Raw genomic sequence first — 18,461 nt, forward strand, 5'->3', positions numbered from 1 at the left:
TGCTCAAAAAGAGAAATACCAATCTTTATAGATTGTCACTCAACCAGTCATTTCTTAGTCATTCCCGTTTTGTCACACTGCAGTAACCTTAGCCCCAGTGAGCTCTTAAGGTGTTTCTTTCACTATCCTATGTTACTACCACAAGTTGATTCACTTTACTACTTCTAGTTGGGTACCAGAACTTAAGGAAAAACTATCTAGAATTAATTTCCAACACTCAAGGGGGAAGCTACTGGTTTTAGCACCCACTCCCCCAGATTTCCACCAATGACTCCTATAAACTTACTATTAAAGTAGTATCAAACTGTTTGCTAAATAAGTGCATCTTCAAAACATGTTTTCTAGCCACACCTGACTCCCTCAGATTACTGCTTCTAAGAAACTACTATATGACAATTATGGATCTGCCACTAACAGTGGTTCAAGACCGCTTCCTTTCCTTCCTACCATTATAAAGACAATTAATACATTGATCTCTATCCTCTTAAAAAGATGACTCTGAATTAACCAGCATTTAGCAGAAATGGGAGAAAAACAGAAATGGGGAAAATGCTAGGGGAAGGAGAAAAAAATTAATAATTACTTTAAAATCCACTATAGCCCATAAAAAATGCAAAGAGAACATAATTTGCTGTAAGTTTGTTTATAAAAGAAAGTAAACAGAGAAGACCTCAATAAAAGAGAAAGGCGGAAATATCACCAATATTCATCATGAGAAACAGTTTGCCAGTTAAATTATTTTATTTTGATAATCACTGCAAGGAAAGAGCATTATCTACTAAACCTGCTTTCTCAAAACTTCTAGATGACTATAAATTTCACAGATTGGTATATACTCAGCACACACTGTGTCACATGAGATCCAAGACTACTGATAAAAACTGCTTAAATAATTTAAAGTTAACATGTCTAGGATCTTAATATAGAAAACATACCTGAAGATTTATTTATTTTGGCTGCAGATGTCTTGGTTTGTCCAGGTTTGGCTAAAATAACAAGAAAAATATATCAGTAACACATTAAAAAAACATCACTTAGATTTAGGAAAGAGCTAACTTAGCATAATTTTGGTAAAAACACTGCAAGAAACATCCTTATACTCATCTTTGTATGCCCATGGAACTATAACTACAGGCAAATTCTTAGCCATGGACTTGTTGAGACAAAGGGATAGATTTAAATTTTAACAAACATGAAATTGTCCTCCAGAAAGGTTGTACCAATTAATATTGCCATCAATAGTATACAAGAGTGGGGCTTTCCATTTCCACACAAACACAGTATGTAAAAGAAGTTATTAATCACTCCAATCTGAGCTAGAAACTAGTATGATTTAATCTTTGTTTCGTAAATTTTAAGTAAAGCTGTGTCAATTTTCATATGTGTAATTTATCTCTATTTTTTTGTGATCTGTCTATTCTTAATATTTGCCAATTTATCTTTTGGGTTTTGAGGATTTTATTAGAGTTCTTTATACATTAAAATTAACCTGTATCATATAGGTAACAACGTTTTAAAAAGTTATGAGAAATACTTATACAAAAACATTTTCATGTAATCAGTGTCTTCCTGATATGGGAGGACTTTCTCATTATGAAATTAGAAACAAACCAAAAAACCCTCCACATTTTCTTTCAATACTTTTAACTGCTGTCTATGTATCATGTTAAATCTCTGATCCAGTTGTAATTTATTTGTTTATTTATTTAATTAATTTATTTGGTTGCGTTGGGTCTTCGTTGCTGTGCGCGGGCTTTCTCTAGTTGTGGCGAGCGGGGGCTACTCTTCGTTGAGGTGCGCAGTCTTCTCATTACGGTGGCTTCTCTTGTTGTGGAGCACAGGCTCTAAGCGTGCGGGCTTCAGTAGTTGTGGCACGCGGGCTGCAGAGCACAGGCTCAGCAGTTGTGGCGCACGGGCTTAGTTGCTCCGCGGCAATGTGGGATCTTCCCAGAGCAGGGCTCGAACTCATGTCCCCTGCACTGGCAGGCGGATTCTTAACCACTGCGCCACCAGGGAAGTCCCTGTAATTTATTTTGATACTATAAACTATATACTTCACAAAGAGGCTAGTCAATTTAATGAATAATTGATCTTTTCCCTGCTAATCTGAAATATTACCATAATGATTTACTGATATTCCATATGTTTGGGGGAGTATCCGTGGAATCTATTCTGTCCTACTGATCTTTTGTCTATTTATGCAACTAGATGAAACTATAAATCTTTTAACTTTGTAATGTATTTTAATATCTGTTAGTGCTGGTCTGTCCTAATTACTCTTCCTTTGCAGAATTTTCTTGTCTCTTCTATGTATAAACTTTATTATCAGCTTATATAGATTCAAAAAATCTTTACTGGTATTAGGTTCCTAATATTTATCTTTTAATATAAGAAAAAAAGGCATATTATAATGGTGAGAGGCTTTCTATCCAAAAATGAGCTGTTTTCTCATTTAAGCCTTATTTTATGCCTCTTAGTATTTAAAAGTTTTCTTTTCATAGCTTCTACCTTTTTTATTATAAATGGAATATTTTATTAATATATTAATATTAGTATATTAATATTTTATTAGTATATTAGTATGAATGGTTCTTTTTTATGTAATAAAGCAATTAAAACTTTATAGTAATTTAGAGAATTAGGATGGCTAATTATTTAATAGCATTTCAATAGATTCTATTGGGTTTTCCATCATACATATTTGCAAACAATAATGTTTTATCATACTTTCCAATTTTTATGCCTCTTGACTTGTAGTGCACCGGCTAATGGCTATTAGTTTTAGAACAATATTTATTTTAACTCATAGAAGTGATGATGAGTATCCCTTGTTTTGGTCCTAACTTTAATGGGAATGCTTCCACTGTTTAACTCTTAAGCATATGCTGGCTTTTGACTTGATATATGTGTATTTGTTATGTATATAAATAAAGTATATATACACAAACACACTATCATATTAAGGAAGTAGTCACCTACTTTAAGAATTTCTCAGCATTTATCTCCCTCTATTTAATATAGTAAATGGAATTGACAGATTTCCTAATTTTGAACCATCTTTATACTTCTGACATGACCCCCCTCCCCCTCTTGGGCATACTATGTTATTCATTTAAGGTACTTCCAGACACTAAAATTTTACTTTAAAACTTTACATCAAATATTCAGAAGTGAAATTGTTCTATAATTCTAGTTTACTATGATAGCTTTATCAACATTTTAAAACATTTCTCTAACTTTTAATTTTGAGATTACTGTATATACACATGGAGTTGTAAGAAATAATAGGGAGAGATCCCATATACCCTTCAAGGAGTTTCCTCTAATGGTAGTATTTTGCGTAACTAAGTACTATATCATAAACAGGAAACTGACATTGATAAAATTTACAAACATTCCAATTTCCCCAGATTGCATGCACGTAATGTATATTTAGTTCTATGAAATTTTATCACATATGTGTAGATTACTGTGACCATCAGTCAAGACAAAGAGCAGTTCCACCACAAGGATCTTTCCTACTACCCATTATAGAAAGAGCCATCTCCTCCCTCCCCCAGAATCCCTGACAACCACTAATCTGTTCTCTATCTCTTTAATTTTATCATTTCAGGAATGTTATGTAAACAGAAGCTTACAATACATAATTTTTTTAGATTGAGTTTTTAAAATCAGCACAATTCCTCTGTAATCCATCTAAGTTGTTGTATGTATCAATAATTCATTCCTTTTTATTGCTAAGTGGTAGGTATTCCATGCTACAGACATAACACGGTTTGTTTAGCCATTCACCTACTGAAGGACATTAGGGTTGTTCCCAGCTTTTGGCTATTAATACAGAGGCTATAAATATTTGTGTACTGGCTTTCTGTGAAATGTAATTCACTTGCCTGAGATAAATGCCCAAGAGCGTAACTGCTGGGTCCTATGGTGAGCACATGTTTAGTTTTGTTAAAAAGCTACAGTACTTTTTTCGAGAATGGCCATACTATTTTACATTCCCACCAGCAATGTACAAGCTTCCCCACATCTTCAATAGCATTTGGTATTACTATTTCCTTATTTTAGCCATTGTGCTAAGTGTGTGGCGTCTTTGCCGGCACTCGATGTCGGTATTAGCCTGTTTTTTCCGTCCTGTCTCCCCTCCCTCCACACTCCCTTTTAAAGAATGTTTGCCTTTCCTCTGCATGCTATGGAATAGTTGAAATCAGAACTAGAGTTATTACTTCCTTTAAGGTCTGCTGGAACTCACATGTGGGAACTATTTGTGCAGAGTGCTTTTATTGGGGAAACAACTGACTGAAACAAAAAAAGTCATTTTCATCTGGGAATTGAAAAGATAAAAAGACATGCACTTAAAAAAAAAAAAACGGAAACCAATAAAATCTTACAGAAGAAAAAAATCATTAAATCAAGAATGACAAATCAGAAAATTCTGGTTCACTATGTGTTTTTCCACGGGTTCAGTTATTTTTTTTTATTGAAGTATAGCTGATTTACAATGTTGTGTTAATTACCACTATATAGCAAAGTGACTCAGTTATACAAATATATACATTCTTTTTCATATTCTTTTCCATTATGGTTTATCACAGGATACTGAATACAGTTTCCTGTGCCATACAGTAGGACCTTGTTGTTTATCCATTCTATGTATACCAGTTTGCATCTGCTAATCCCAAACTCCCAATCCATCCCTCTCCTGACTCCCTCCCCCTTGGCAACCACATATTCCCTATGTCCGTGATTCTGTTTCTTTCATAAATAGGTTCATTTGTGTCATATTTTTGACTCCACATAAGTGATATCATATGGTATTTATTTTTCTCTTCCTGACTTACTTCACTTAGTATGATAATCTCTAGTTGCCTTCCATGGGTTCAGTTATAACACTAATACAAATGTGATTTGAGTATCCCTATACTCTTCCTCCAGCAAATATTTATTCATTAACCCTTACACCACATTAGATATTAAGGTACAGAAAAATAAAACTACAAATATTCCCTTACCCAGCCAAGTGAAAGAGACAGACTTATTAACAACCTATTAATACCAAGTGATTTAATGTACACAATACAGTATTTCTAGGAGGGAGTTGGGAGCATTCAACTGCCTAAGAGTCAGGGAAGGTATCACAAAGAAGCTTCATCTGAGATGGACCTTAAAAGATACATTAGAATTTGCCCCACCTCGACCCTCCAAAAGGAGTCTTAATTGACTTTGTATTTTCAATACCTTGCACGAGGTCTGGCACCTACTAAATAGCTACTTCATAAGTGCTTACTAAGTGAAGTTAACTGGAATTTAGACAATGATTCCACACAAATGGATAGCATAAAGACACAAGAAATGAAATAGCACAGCTGGAAAATAAACTGTTCTGAGTAGCTTAAACATAATATACAGTTGCGTGACAAGCGATTGAAAAAGTCATCTGGGCCAAAGGGGAAGGGGTCGTTATGAAGAATTTGGGCTTTCCCCTGTGGGTCACTAGGAGTGGAATGATCAGATCTGCTTTAAAGTGACCTCAGGGCAAGAGTGTTAATACCGGAGCAGAGTAGAATAAAAATCGCCAGTCGGGAGGCTGTCTTCAAAAATTCAAATGTGAGTCTAAACTAAAACATTTACAGCTGTGACGGAGTAAAGTGAGATAATTTGAGGTATATTCAAGAGAGAACTAATTTGAATCAGCCACCTATTGGAGGAGAAGAGGAACGATGTTATTTAAGTTTGAACTGGGTGGGACAAAAAAGAAGACAAGACAGGGTAAAGGATTACTAACAGATTCCTACACTGGATAACTAGTGGTGTTGTTAGATAATACAAGAAAATGAGGCATAAACTTGAGGGGGCAGAAGAGGTTTATGTATGTATGGGAGATGTCATTGGTCCTTAAAGATATGGAAAGGAAAGAAATCAACCAGCAAGAAAAGTAGGACATGAGAAGAGGAACAGACATTTAGGGAAACAATGAAGGGAAGATAAAAGAAGAGCAATCAAAGGAGATATAGAACAAGTTTTCATTCTCAGAGAGGTACTTTAGTATAGGTGAAAAGCTTGGGAAACATACAGTTTTGGGTTTGAATCCTAACTCTTCCATGTGACCTTGAGTAAGTCATTTAACCTCTCTGAATCTGTTTCCTCATCTATCAAACGAGAACAGTATGAACTATACTCACAGGGTGGTCTGAAATATTAAGTGAGATAACAAATTGCCTACTATAAATAGTGTAACCACGGCAGGTTTCTTTCCCTTGTTTTCTGTCTTCTGGCACAAGTTAAACTAAAAGCTACTTAGAAATAACTCTGATGTATCCTAACCACTTTATAAAGCGCCTCTAATTATGGGTATATAGCCGAGTGCTCAGTAAGTAAAGTAATTAGCACTGGGTAAAAGTTCTAAAGTTTCCCTTTCTGATAAAATTAGGCTTTTGCTCCCTCCCTGTACTTTCCTACATCCTTTTTGATTTGTGCTTATAACCAAAGTTCTCTTTAAAACTACCCTGACTTCCTATCCCTCTTCAATCTGACATTGCTGATCTCAAAAAGCTACCTTATCTTTCTCACCTGACACTTTCTCAGCCTTGGGCTCCTCTCTTTCTTTCTACATTTATATTCGAAGGGAGGAAGTACTTAACTTGAAGCACTTCTCCCCCTACGCATTACTTTTATTATGTTAGGGCCATTCCCAAATTTCAGACCTTAAACTTAACAAAAAATTTTCCTAAGTATCCCACTTTCAATGCCATGTGATTGACTAAATGATATCTCCAATAGATATTCCTTGATACCTGATATTCAGCAATGTGCTCCCCCAGTTCAAAGAAATCACTGCAGCTAAATTTTATTATAATCAACATGACCACATTCGTCTAGAAAACTCCATCCTCCCTGAAACCTTGAAATTTTTAAATTATTTTTTAAATTTTTATATTTTTTCCACTAAAAAATTCTATATAATAAAAATTCAGATTTTAGCATCCCAGATCATTTAAATTAACCTTTTAATATCAGGTCCTAATTACCTGAAAGTGAATCCCAAATGTTTTCTCAATAGGCTTTTTCAATCACTCCATGTATCCAATCTACATGAGAATCCTAAACAACTAGTGGTTCTTTATTCTCTAAGGAAATTTCCCAGAGTTTGTACCAATTATTACTAGGTCTTACACAGAAAAAATGGGGTGCACTTATCCAAGCTTTGGAAACAGTGGGTTAAACAAAGTTAAATAAGTTTCTTTCCTGCAGGATTTCATAAAGTGAATGTGTCTGTGGATTATTTTTTAAAGGAAAAAAAAAGGTATAATACATATCCTGAACTTTACCTGATCCAAAACATGTTCTATGAATAAGTCTTTCACGCAACACATTTTGAGAAATGCTGTTAATGGGGTCAAATTAAAAAACACCCCAGCACTACTCTTCAAGGCCTTTCTGTTACCTTTTTTATGTTATCTCCCTAACTGAAGTAATCTTCTGCCTCTAAATATTATCCGTTTACACGTTCACATTTAAAACTTTAGTAAAAATTTATTGCCTTCCAGAAGCCACTCATAGTCACCGCCACTAACTTCCAATAACTTCAGGACACTATCCAACTAAACATTATGGAAAATTGAGATATGCTACACAATCCAATTTTCCAGTCACTTGAATATTAGCTCTAATACCAAAAACTCTTTATCTATTCTGAATATAAATCCATAAACTACTACCTTTCGAAAAGATAACATACAAAACACAATGTAAGTTTCCTAATATATTGTTTATTTCAGCCTTTCTGTCTTGTCCTTCACTATCACACTGTTTACTAGATTCAAGAGTGTATGTTTTGGCAATAACTTTTTTCTCTTGACATTTCCAATCCTAAATGGACTGAGAAAAAAATAAATAAACTGGGTTTAAAATTGTATGCAAAATTCATTTAGCTAGATTCATAATAAAGACCTGAAGTATTTGCCTGTATGTAAAGAATTAACACATGAGTGTAATATCACCTATTTCTGTTTAGTCTTTTTTGTTTACTTTTTGGTCCTTAGCAGACTTTCAAAATCAAAGAGGACCACACAAGCAATCTTAATATACCTTTATGTTTTGTCTTGTCAGTTTACTGGGAGGGAATGGAGACAGATACTGCAAAATTAACCTAAATAGCTGTTAACTATGTAACTACGATAGGTATTTTGCATACATTATCTCATTGAGTCCTTATATTTATTCCACAAGAGATTTCATAATTAAACTGCTTAATATTAACCATTAGCTTAATACAGGGGCCAGTGTGGGTCCCCCTTCTCCTAAAGCACAATGAATAATGTTTTCCTAGCATCATCTTACAAGAAGTTTCTAGTCATCTGACAGAACATACTCATTTGGAGGAGTACTGAAAGTAACAACTTACTAGCAGAAGCTGAAGTCACAGTTTCAACAGCTTTGGAAGCGTCTGTCTCTTTTCTATTAAAAGGAGAAAAAAATTTAGCAAAGAATAAAATTCTAACTTCTAAAACTTCTAAAGATGCAAAGCTTAAAATTAAAAAAGTTTAAAATAATTCAGTTTGAATGATGTCCCATTTAAACTGAAGTCAGGATGATAAAATATATTAAAAATGTCATTGTAAAAATTAAAAAATTTTAATTCATATACATAGTCATTCTCACATTGGAGATGATGGAATTACTTACTTTAAAGTAGATGCAGATGTTTTCTTTGAATCTGATATCTTTTTCTTCACCTCTTTGTTCTATGAAAGAAAAATATTTTGAAAAATTTAGTTTCTTCCCCAATTATAAAAAATCATTTAGAAAATACACAAAAGCATAAGAACACACACACACGTACATAAATCTAAAATATTCCTAAAGTATAAAAATGCTAATCACCATTTTCTATTTATAGATAGAAATTCTTCAATTTGTGATCATACAGTGTAATTTTACATCCTGCCTTTTATCACTTATCTACATTTTCTTATCACTACCTTTCAAAAACATTATTTCAAATAGTGCTATAATATTTCTGATGTCTAACTGCTATCACTCTGGTCCAATCTACGACCATCTTTTCCTTTAATTACTATAATAGACTCATAATGGTCCCTGCTTCTGTCTTTGCCTTTTCACCCACCCTCACTCCATATTGAACACAGAACCAGGTTGATCTTGCCATTCCTAAACTCAAAACCTTTCATCACACTCAGAGAAAAAGCTAATACTTAAGCGTTTACACCACACATTCCATGCACTCTCTACCCCCAAACTACCATACTTCTCCCTATCCTTCTCTACTTCCAATCCTAAGCATCCTTTATACTTCTCAAACAAAACAAACTACATAGGCATGGACCTGAGAAGCCTTTCGCAGTTGCTGTTCCTTCTCTCTGGAATGCTCTCAATCCAAGGAACAGTTTGCTCCTTCACCTCCTTTAGGTGTCTGTTCAAATATCACCTATTCAATGAGACCTTCTATAACTACCTTATTGAAAGTGCACGGCTCCTCATTCCCCAAAAAGAGCACTTCTATTTCCCTTTTCTGTTACTTTCCTCCACAGCACTCATTGTTAATAGACATAGTATATATATATATGTTTAATTTCCTTGTGGTCTTTCTCCTCTTCACTATCACTGGTGCCTAAAATCATGCTTGGCAATTAGTGAACATTCAATAAATGTGTTAAACTGATCTGAACTTAACAATAATTGTTGTCATGTTATTTTATGTTTCTGTTCTTTTGGGGCATCCTTGCCATTTCCTTTTGTTCTATATGGGATTTTATCCCAAACATCTTCCTCACCCCAATGGTTTAGAAGATAATCATCCTCCTACTTTTATTCTACTAATAGGTATCTTTAGTTTTAAAAGAAATGTGAAACCAATGATTTCTTCTGTATAAATTTAAAAGCCCTTACAACTTGGCTTACATGCCACTTTAAAAAAATTTTTTATGTATTTATTTATTTATTTTAGGTTGCGTGGGGTCTTTGTTGCTCCGCGCGGGCCTTCTCTAGTTGTGGCGAGCAGGGGCTACTCTTTGTTGCGGTGTGCAGACTTCTCATTGCAGTGGCTTCTTTTGTTGTGAAGCACAGACTCTAGGTGTGCAGGCTTCAGTAGTTGTGGCTTGCGGGCTCTAGAGCGCAGGCTCAGTAGTTGTGGCGCATGGGCTTAGTTGCTCCACGGCATGTGGGATCTTCCTGGACCAGGGCCTGAACCCGTGTCCCCTGCATTGGCAGGCGGATTCTTAACCACTGCACCATCAGGGAAGTCCCCATGCCCATTTCTGATGACATATTTTAGACCAAAATTATTATTGTTTTTAATTTTAAGTAATTTTTTTTTTTTTTACAATTTATGTTATTTTATAAAGATACAAACGACTATTTGGATCTTACTCTATGCTTAAATGGTTTCATTACTCATCACCAATCATTTTATATTAATTTCTCCATTTCTTAAGTTGTTCATTTTGATAGTAATATTTTCAGAAAGATAGACAGATGAAATGTTCTTCGAGCCCATACATGTCTGAGAATACCATCTAGCATACAACTTGGGATTTGACTTGAAATGCATGTACTGCATTACAATCAATCCTTTTTTCCACTCAACCTTGAGAATGTGTTGCTTGGCTATCTAAGGCTAGTCTACTTTTTACGTTTATACTGTTTCTGCCTGGATCACTATAGCTTGCACCTTTATAACTATGAAAATTAACATCTTCACCAGTTTTTAAGTGATGTTCTCTTTCTGGAATTCCAGTTATATGCAGATTGGGTCTCCTAGATGTATCCACCATGCCTTTCCTCTTAATCATTTTAGACTTTTTAACCTTCCCTAATAGACAATAAGTTCTAAGAAGAATGGAAGCACATCTGCCTCGTTCATCACTGCATCTTCTACATGTACCATACTGCCAGACACATAACAGATGTTCAAGAAATAGTTTCTGAATTAAAATAAAACTAAAAAATAAATAAATAAATAAATAAAAATAAAATAAAACTAAACTCTCTTCTGAATTGCTTGTATCTCTGCCGTTTTATCTCTTTGTTATTCATTAGATTTTCCATAACACTCAAACCACTGTTCACTGCTTCCCAGCACTGCTTTTGTTTCCATTCAGTCTTCTTAAATCTAAGCTGGCTGCTTGCTCTAGGTTTTAGATGTAATGTCCCCATGAATCTTGCTGAAAACAGTAAATTAAAATTTTTTAAGTCTTGTTTGTCTTGTGTTTGCAAAGGGTTGACCTGCAGCACTATTTTACAATTACAAGGGTTCTGTTTGTTGGAAAGTCTGATTCTACTTTTTTATCAAGGGCTCCTGTTCCTTTAAGGAAAATTTTGAGTATCAACATGTGTCCATTTCTCTGGAAAAGAAGAATGCTTGCTTTCAGGAGATTGGTTAAGAATCACTGTTAAGGATTGAGGTCTATGCTGGCTTATGATTAAAGACAAGGTTACTGAGTTTGGCAGAGTTGTGCAGACCCATATTTTAATCTTTCAGGCTTAAATACAGGGATGTAGAAAATTTTAACCTTTTCTCTAACATTTCATTATTGACTCCAAGAAGTAGCAAAATGAAGAGAATGTTCTATGAATCACAGCCAGAGTCCAAGGCTATCCTAACATGAAATATCAAACGTGGGCAGAAAAGTTTCGTTGTAGTTTTGACTATTCATGCCAAAATTAAGATGTGGATCAAGAAACCTTTAGGGCTGCCCTTTCTTTTCTAGTTTGAGTTTCAAGCCTATTTTGGGCTTGCTCTATTAGGAAAACTTAATGTCTTCCCCTGTGATAACAGGCCAGAAAGACTGTCCCATATACTTCTAATCTGAAGAAGCCATAACCAGATTTCTGTTAGGGATCCCCTCTGGTCAGTCACAACTGAGAAGTCAGGAGTTAGCGTTCTAAGGATTCATTTCAGCACCATCCAAACCATATTTAATTGAAGAACATCAACGTTTTTGACAGGTAGATGGCATGTTTTCTAGTTTCTAGTGCTGATACTTAGCCCATTCATGACTATGAAAATCAAAACAGTAAAATATGGAGACTTCCCTGATGGCGCAGTGGTTCAGAATCCGCCTGCCAATGCAGGGGACACCGGTTTGAGCCCTCTTTGGGGAAGATCCCACATGCTGCAGAGCAAGTAAGCCTGTGCACCACAACTACCGAGCCTGTCATCTACAGCCCGCGAGCCACAACTACTGAGCCCGCAAGCCACAACTACTGAAGCCTGCACGCCTAGAGCCCATATTCTGCAACAAAGAGAAGCCACTGCAATGAGAAATCCACGCACTGTGACTAAGAGTAGCCCCTGCTCTCCACAACTAGAGAAAGCACATGCACAGCAACAAAGACCCAAAGCAGCCAAAAATAAATAAATAAATAAATATGATTGGGCTATCTGACTTACACTGCTGCCTTACCAAACTTATCAATAAGTCATCCAAGAGAATTTTTTAAATACTGTTTGAAATACTCTAATACCCTAAATGTATCCTTAAGTCACCCATTTTCCCAGATTAAACGTTTTAGAATTAAAGAAGACTGATCTCCTCAGTTCTCCAAATTTAATGATCAGCCAGTCTTGCTTGAGAGTCACTGGTATAAGCTACTTCTCCTTTCTATTCTCAAGGTTACTAATCTACCCCAAACGGTTACTATTATTATAATAGTCTGATTGGCTAGATGAGCACTCTAACTGGATCAGTGATCTTTTCTCTTCTTTCCTTTAATCAATTTGCTAAGCTTTCTTTGCCTTCAGAGTCATTTGCCCAACTAATTCATTCTGCAGATCACGTCCTGATGAATCTTTCTAATCCATCCATTTCATTATGTCATAGCACTGCTGAAAACCTTGAGTAACATTTAACTGTCTACAGGATAAAGTTTAAATGTTTAAATTATGCATTCAATTCTTGATTCCCCTTATTCTCCTCTGCAACTAGACATGGCCATGTGTCACAGTGCTGGTAAATCAAATGTAGGTTAAAGTTGCTGGGGAACTCGTTCTTCCTGGAGGGGTTGGGGGGGGGATAAAAATCCATTCTGCTCTTGATTTTTATTCCTTTCTTTCTGCTTGGAAGACAGAAACAATACCAGAAGGTACAGCAACCATCTAACAAACAAGAATGAAAGGTACACGCTAACGATAGTGGAGGAGAAAACCAAAAAGGCTGGGTTCCTGAAGACAGTATGGAGCTGCTGCACCAGCCATGGACCGCCTGCCTGCAGATTTCCTGTTATGATATAAATAAACCTCGTATTTGTTTAATAAAACACTGGTGAACTTTTCTGTTAATTGAAAACGAAAGAAATTCTAAGTTGGTAATAACTAGGGTAACCATGTAATTCATTATTCAAATCAGGACAATGGGACAATGGAATGGGTATGTATATAGCAGGTGTTAGTAAACTAGGACAATGGGTTACTCTAGTAGTAACTAACCAGAAAACATAAGAGAAAAAAAATAAATAAAAACTCTTTTCTCTAATAGCAATTGAAATAATATTTATAATGTATACAAGTAAATATAAATAAAAGTTAAATTTAACACTTCCTCCAAAATGTACGCTATGGAAACATTACAAAAGAATGTTATGGAAAACAGTGTGGGACTTCCCTTGTGGTGCAGTGGTTAAGAACTCACCTGCCAATGCAGGGGACACAGGTTCCAGCCCTGATCCAGGAAGATCCCACATGCCGTGGAGCAAGTAAGCCTGTGCACCACAACTACCGAGCCTGCCCTCTAGAACCCACGAGCCACAACTACTGAGCCCTCGTGCCACAGCTACTGAAGACCACGCACATAGAGCCCATGCTCTGCAACAAGAGAAGCCACTGCAAGGAGAAGCCCGCGCACCACAACGAAGAGTAGCCACTGCTCGCCACAACTAGAGAAAGCCCGTGCACAGCAATGAAGACCCAACGCAGCCAAAAATAAATAAATAAATTTATTTTAAAAACATGTAAAACTTGCTGAGGGACACTAAATGAAACCTAAATAAATGGAGAGATAAACCACGTTTTTGACAGAAAGATTTAGTATTGTAAAGACATCAATACAAATTCAATGTAGTATCAATTAAACTCTCAATAAGATTGTTCAGAGAACTTAAACTAATTCTAAAACAAATATTGAGGAGTAAATGTTTAAGATTAACCAAAATAAATTTAAATCAAGAACAAAGAAAAAGGATTCTATTAGAAAACTAGGCAAATACTGTAAAGTTATAGTTGTTATAATAATTGAAACCATACAGTATTTGTACAAAAATAAACAGACTGAAACAGATCTGTGTGTATAGGATAATTTATACACATAGACAGCTTTCCAAATCAATGAGGAAAGACAAATCAGGTATAAATGGTGTTCGGTTAATTGGTTACCCATTTTGGAAACAATATTGATACTATGCACACATTATACCACAAATCACAGATTTAAAAAATAACGAAAGCATATCTTTTTGGCACTGGTACAAAGGTCTTCTAAAACAAGATGAAAGAAAGCAAAAGCCATTAAGAGGGAAAAAAGCAATAAACTTGAGTACACTGAAATTACTTAAAACTTTATATATGTATACATACAAGCAATAGTCTAAAAGAAAATACTTCTCCTGTATAATACAAAGTTAGTGTCTAGGATAATGAACACCTTCAGATGAAATTTTTTTAAAAGACAAATAACCTAACAGAACAATGTGAGAAGATATACACAACAAGTAATAGAAATAGCGAGTAATTATATTAAAAGATGTTGAAGTTCAGTAATAATCAGGAAAATGCAACTTAAAACTAGATACCAGATGGGATCAAATTGTGGAGGAGTAAGACGTGGAATTCCCACAGGTGCATCAAAAATACATCTACATGTGGAACAGCTCTCACAGAACATCTACTGAACACTGACACTGACAGTGACTTCCAGAAGGGCAAGAAAATCCATGTAACTGGGTAGGGCAAACGAAAAAAGAAAAGAAAGAAAGGAAGAATCTGCCTGCCAATGCAGGAGACAAGGGTTCAAGCCCTGGTCTGGGAAGATCCCACATGCCGCGGAGCAACTAAGCCCGTGTGCCACAACTACTGAAGCCTGCGCGCCTAGAGCCCATGCTCTGCAACAAGAGAAGCCACCGCAATGAGAAGCCCGTGTACTGCAATGAAGAGTAGCCCCCGCTCGCCGCCACTAGAGAAAGCCCGCACGCAGCAACAAAGACCCAATGCAGCCACAAATAAATAAACAAGTAAATAAATAAATAAATAAAAATTTTAAAAAAGAAAGAAAGAAAGAAAGGAAATCGGGACAGGACCTGTGCCTCTGGGAGGGAGCTGTGAAAGAGAAAAGGTTTCCAAACACTGGGAAGTCCCCTCGCCGGCGGGGAGATCAGCCAGGCCAGAGGGGAGGCTTCAGAGGAGAGCACAGCAACAGGTGTGTGGAGTGCAAAGTGGGGAGAGACCTGCAGAGAGGCTCATGCCGACTTGCACTCCCCAGCCCGAGACACTTGTCTGCTCACCTGCTGGGATGGGTGGGGGCTAGGTACTGAGGCTCGGGCTTCAGAGGTCAGACTCTGGGGAGAGGACTGGGGTTGGCTGAGTGAAGACAGCCCTGAGGGGGCTACGGTGTAGTGCACCACAACTGAGGAAGTCCAGGAAGAAGCCTGGGCCCACCAGAGAGGCAAGGCACCACTGCTGTTGGGGGTACATGAGGAGGAGGCTGGTCCACCATAGGAGCTTCTTTCTCTGTGCACTCGCAGGCGGCAGGACACTGCCTACACAAGCTCCAGGGGTGGGTGTGAGCCACTGCTGATGCCAAGGGCCCTGTGAGTGGGTGCAGGTCACTGCCCCCACCTTCCCGGGAGCCTGCACAGCCCACCACTGCCAAGGGTCCCACGATCGGGGTCAACTGCCCTGGGAGCGTGCATGGCCCGCCGTTGCTGCTGAGAGTCTCACGACCCAGTGCCAACCACTGCCCCCACCTCCCCAGGGGTGTGCAAACCACCACCGCCACTGTGGAGTGACCTACAACTGGGAGCAAACTGCTGTCCCTGCCTTCCTGGGAGCTTGCAGGAGCTGTGCACCTGCGCAACCCCTATCAAGGGGATAACAGCCAGCACATGCTAAGGAAAGAGACAGCAAGCATCCAAACCAAAAACAGCCCTCATGCCAAAAAAACATTAAATCCACACCAGCTACACAGGGACACTCCCACTTATAAATAGCTCTCCAAGACTACAGTAGATAATTGTTCCCCCTAAACTCACAAACTAAGAGATACATAAGCAAAATGAAGAAGCAGAGGAAACACTCTCAGTTAAAAAACCAAGAAAATTCCCCTGAAGGAACCAACAATGAAACAGACCTCTTCAGTCTAATAGATACCAAGTTCAAAAAGGAGGTAATGAAAATATTGAAAGAGTTAAGAAAGGCTATTGACAGAAATGCCGATTACTGTGAAAAGGAATGAAACTATAAGGAGGAGCCAAGAAAAATTAGAAACTTCATTTGCCAAGACAAAAGCTGAGCTCAAGGCAATGAATAGCAGAATGAATAATGCAGAAGAAAGAATAAGTGACCTGGAAAAAAGACTAACAGAAATTACACAACCAAACAGCAGACAGAAAGCCAAATGAAAAAGAATGAAAGCAATATACGAGACCTATGGGATAACATAAAGTGGGTCAATCTACACACAGTAGGGATTCCAGAAGGAGAAGAAAGAGAAAGGGAACTGCAAATGTATTTGAAGAAATTATGGCTGAAAATTTCCCAAACTTAAAGAAGGAAACAGACATCCAGATACAGGAAACACAGAGGGTCCCAAACAATATGAACCCACAGAGACCTACTCCAAGCCGTAATAAAAGTGGCAAAAGTTAAAGAGAGGATTCTAAAGGCAGCAAGAGAAAAACAAAGAGTTCATCACAAGGGAACCCCCATAAGGCTATGAGCTGATTTCTCTCAGAAACACTGCAGGCCAGAAAGGAGTGGCAAAATATATTTGAAGTCTTGAAAGAGAAAAATCTGCAACCTAAAATACTCTACCCAGCAAGACTATCATTTAGAATAGGAGGAGAAATAAAGAATTTCTCAGACAAGCAAAAACTAAAAGAATACAGCAATACTAAGCCTATCCTAAAGGAATATTGAAAGGTCATCTCTAAATGGAAAAGAGGCAAGAAGAAATAGGAGGGAGGAAATCACAATTGGAAGGTAAATCACTTAAATTAGCCAGTATACAGATCAAAAAGAAAAAAACAAAACAAAACAAAAAAAACACCCTATTTGTGAAAGCAATGATAAACACAAGGAACAGCAAAAGGATAAACATGAAGATGTAAAAAGGGACATCAAAATCATAAAATGTGGGGAAGGAGAGTAAGAAAATGCAGATTTCTTTTCTTTTTTTTACAATGTGTTCGAGCCTATCTGACTATCAGTCTAAAGCAAGCAGACATATGAGGGGGTTAACATACTTGAAAAACAGGGCAACCACAAATTAAAAACATAGATTCACAAAAACCTAAAAGAAGAGAACACAAGCATAAAATAAAAGGAAATCATCAAACCACAAAAAGAAAAACAAAAAGAAAAAGAAAGAAACAGAGTAGAAACAAAGAATCAACTGAAAAACATGGTTTGTAATGGCAATAAATACATATGTATCAATAATTACCTTAAGTGTCAGTGGACTGAATGCTCTGATCAGAAGACACAGAGTGGCAGACTGGACAAAAAAACAAAAGCCTACAATATGCTGCCTTCGGGAGACCCACCTTAGGGCAAAAGACACACATAGATTGAAAGTGAGGGTATGAAAAAAAATATTTCATGCAAACGGAAATGACAAGAAAGCGGGAATTGCGATACTCATATCAGACAAAATAAACTTTAAAGCAAAGTCTAGAAAGAAAGATAAAGGACACTTATATAATGATAAAAGGATCAATACAGGAAGAGGATTTTACACTTATCAACATATATGGACCTAATACAGAAGCACCCAAATACATAAAACAAATACTAACAGACATAAAGGGAGAAATCAATGGGAATACAACAATACTAGGAGACGTTAACACCCACTCGCATCAATGGACAGATCTTCAAGACAGAGAATCAATAAGGCAACAAAGGCACTAAATGATACAATAGAACAGTTAGACTTAATTGATATTTTCAGGACACTACATCCAAAATAACCAGAATATATATTCCTTTCAAGTGCACATGGAACATTCTCTAGGACTGACCACATCCTAGGTCACAAAACTAACCTCAACGAATTTAAGAGTATGGAAATTATTTCAAGCATCTTCTCTGACCACAATGGCATGAAACTAGAAATCAACCACAGGAAAAGAAATGAGAAAAAAACTATTACGTGGAGACTAAATAACACTCTAGTAAAAAACCAATCAGTCAACAAGGAAATCAAAATGGAAATTAAAAAATGCCTTGAGAC

At 36.7% G+C, this 18,461-nt stretch overlaps 1 protein-coding gene across 11 annotated transcripts in view; it reads right to left on the reverse strand.

The window, feature by feature from the left end:
• Window positions 1-18,461, reverse strand: part of ZNF638 (zinc finger protein 638) — an 89,034-nt gene that overhangs the window by 30,156 nt on the left and 40,417 nt on the right. For all 11 annotated transcript variants that reach the window (XR_014234634.1, XR_014234635.1, XR_014234636.1 and 8 more), the window contains 3 exons: window positions 8,686-8,744; window positions 8,405-8,457; window positions 936-986 (listed from right to left, as the gene is read on the reverse strand). Coding sequence is in view for 8 of the 11 variants with exons in the window: in XM_082356279.1 (XP_082212405.1) it covers window positions 936-986; window positions 8,405-8,457; window positions 8,686-8,744 (163 nt within the window). In the remaining 3 variants the exon portion in view is untranslated. The remainder of the gene's footprint in view (window positions 1-935; window positions 987-8,404; window positions 8,458-8,685; window positions 8,745-18,461) is intronic.

Source organism: Balaenoptera borealis, assembly GCF_965194805.1.
Source record: "Balaenoptera borealis genome assembly, chromosome: 15".
NCBI classification, from domain to species: Eukaryota; Metazoa; Chordata; class Mammalia; order Artiodactyla; family Balaenopteridae; genus Balaenoptera; species Balaenoptera borealis.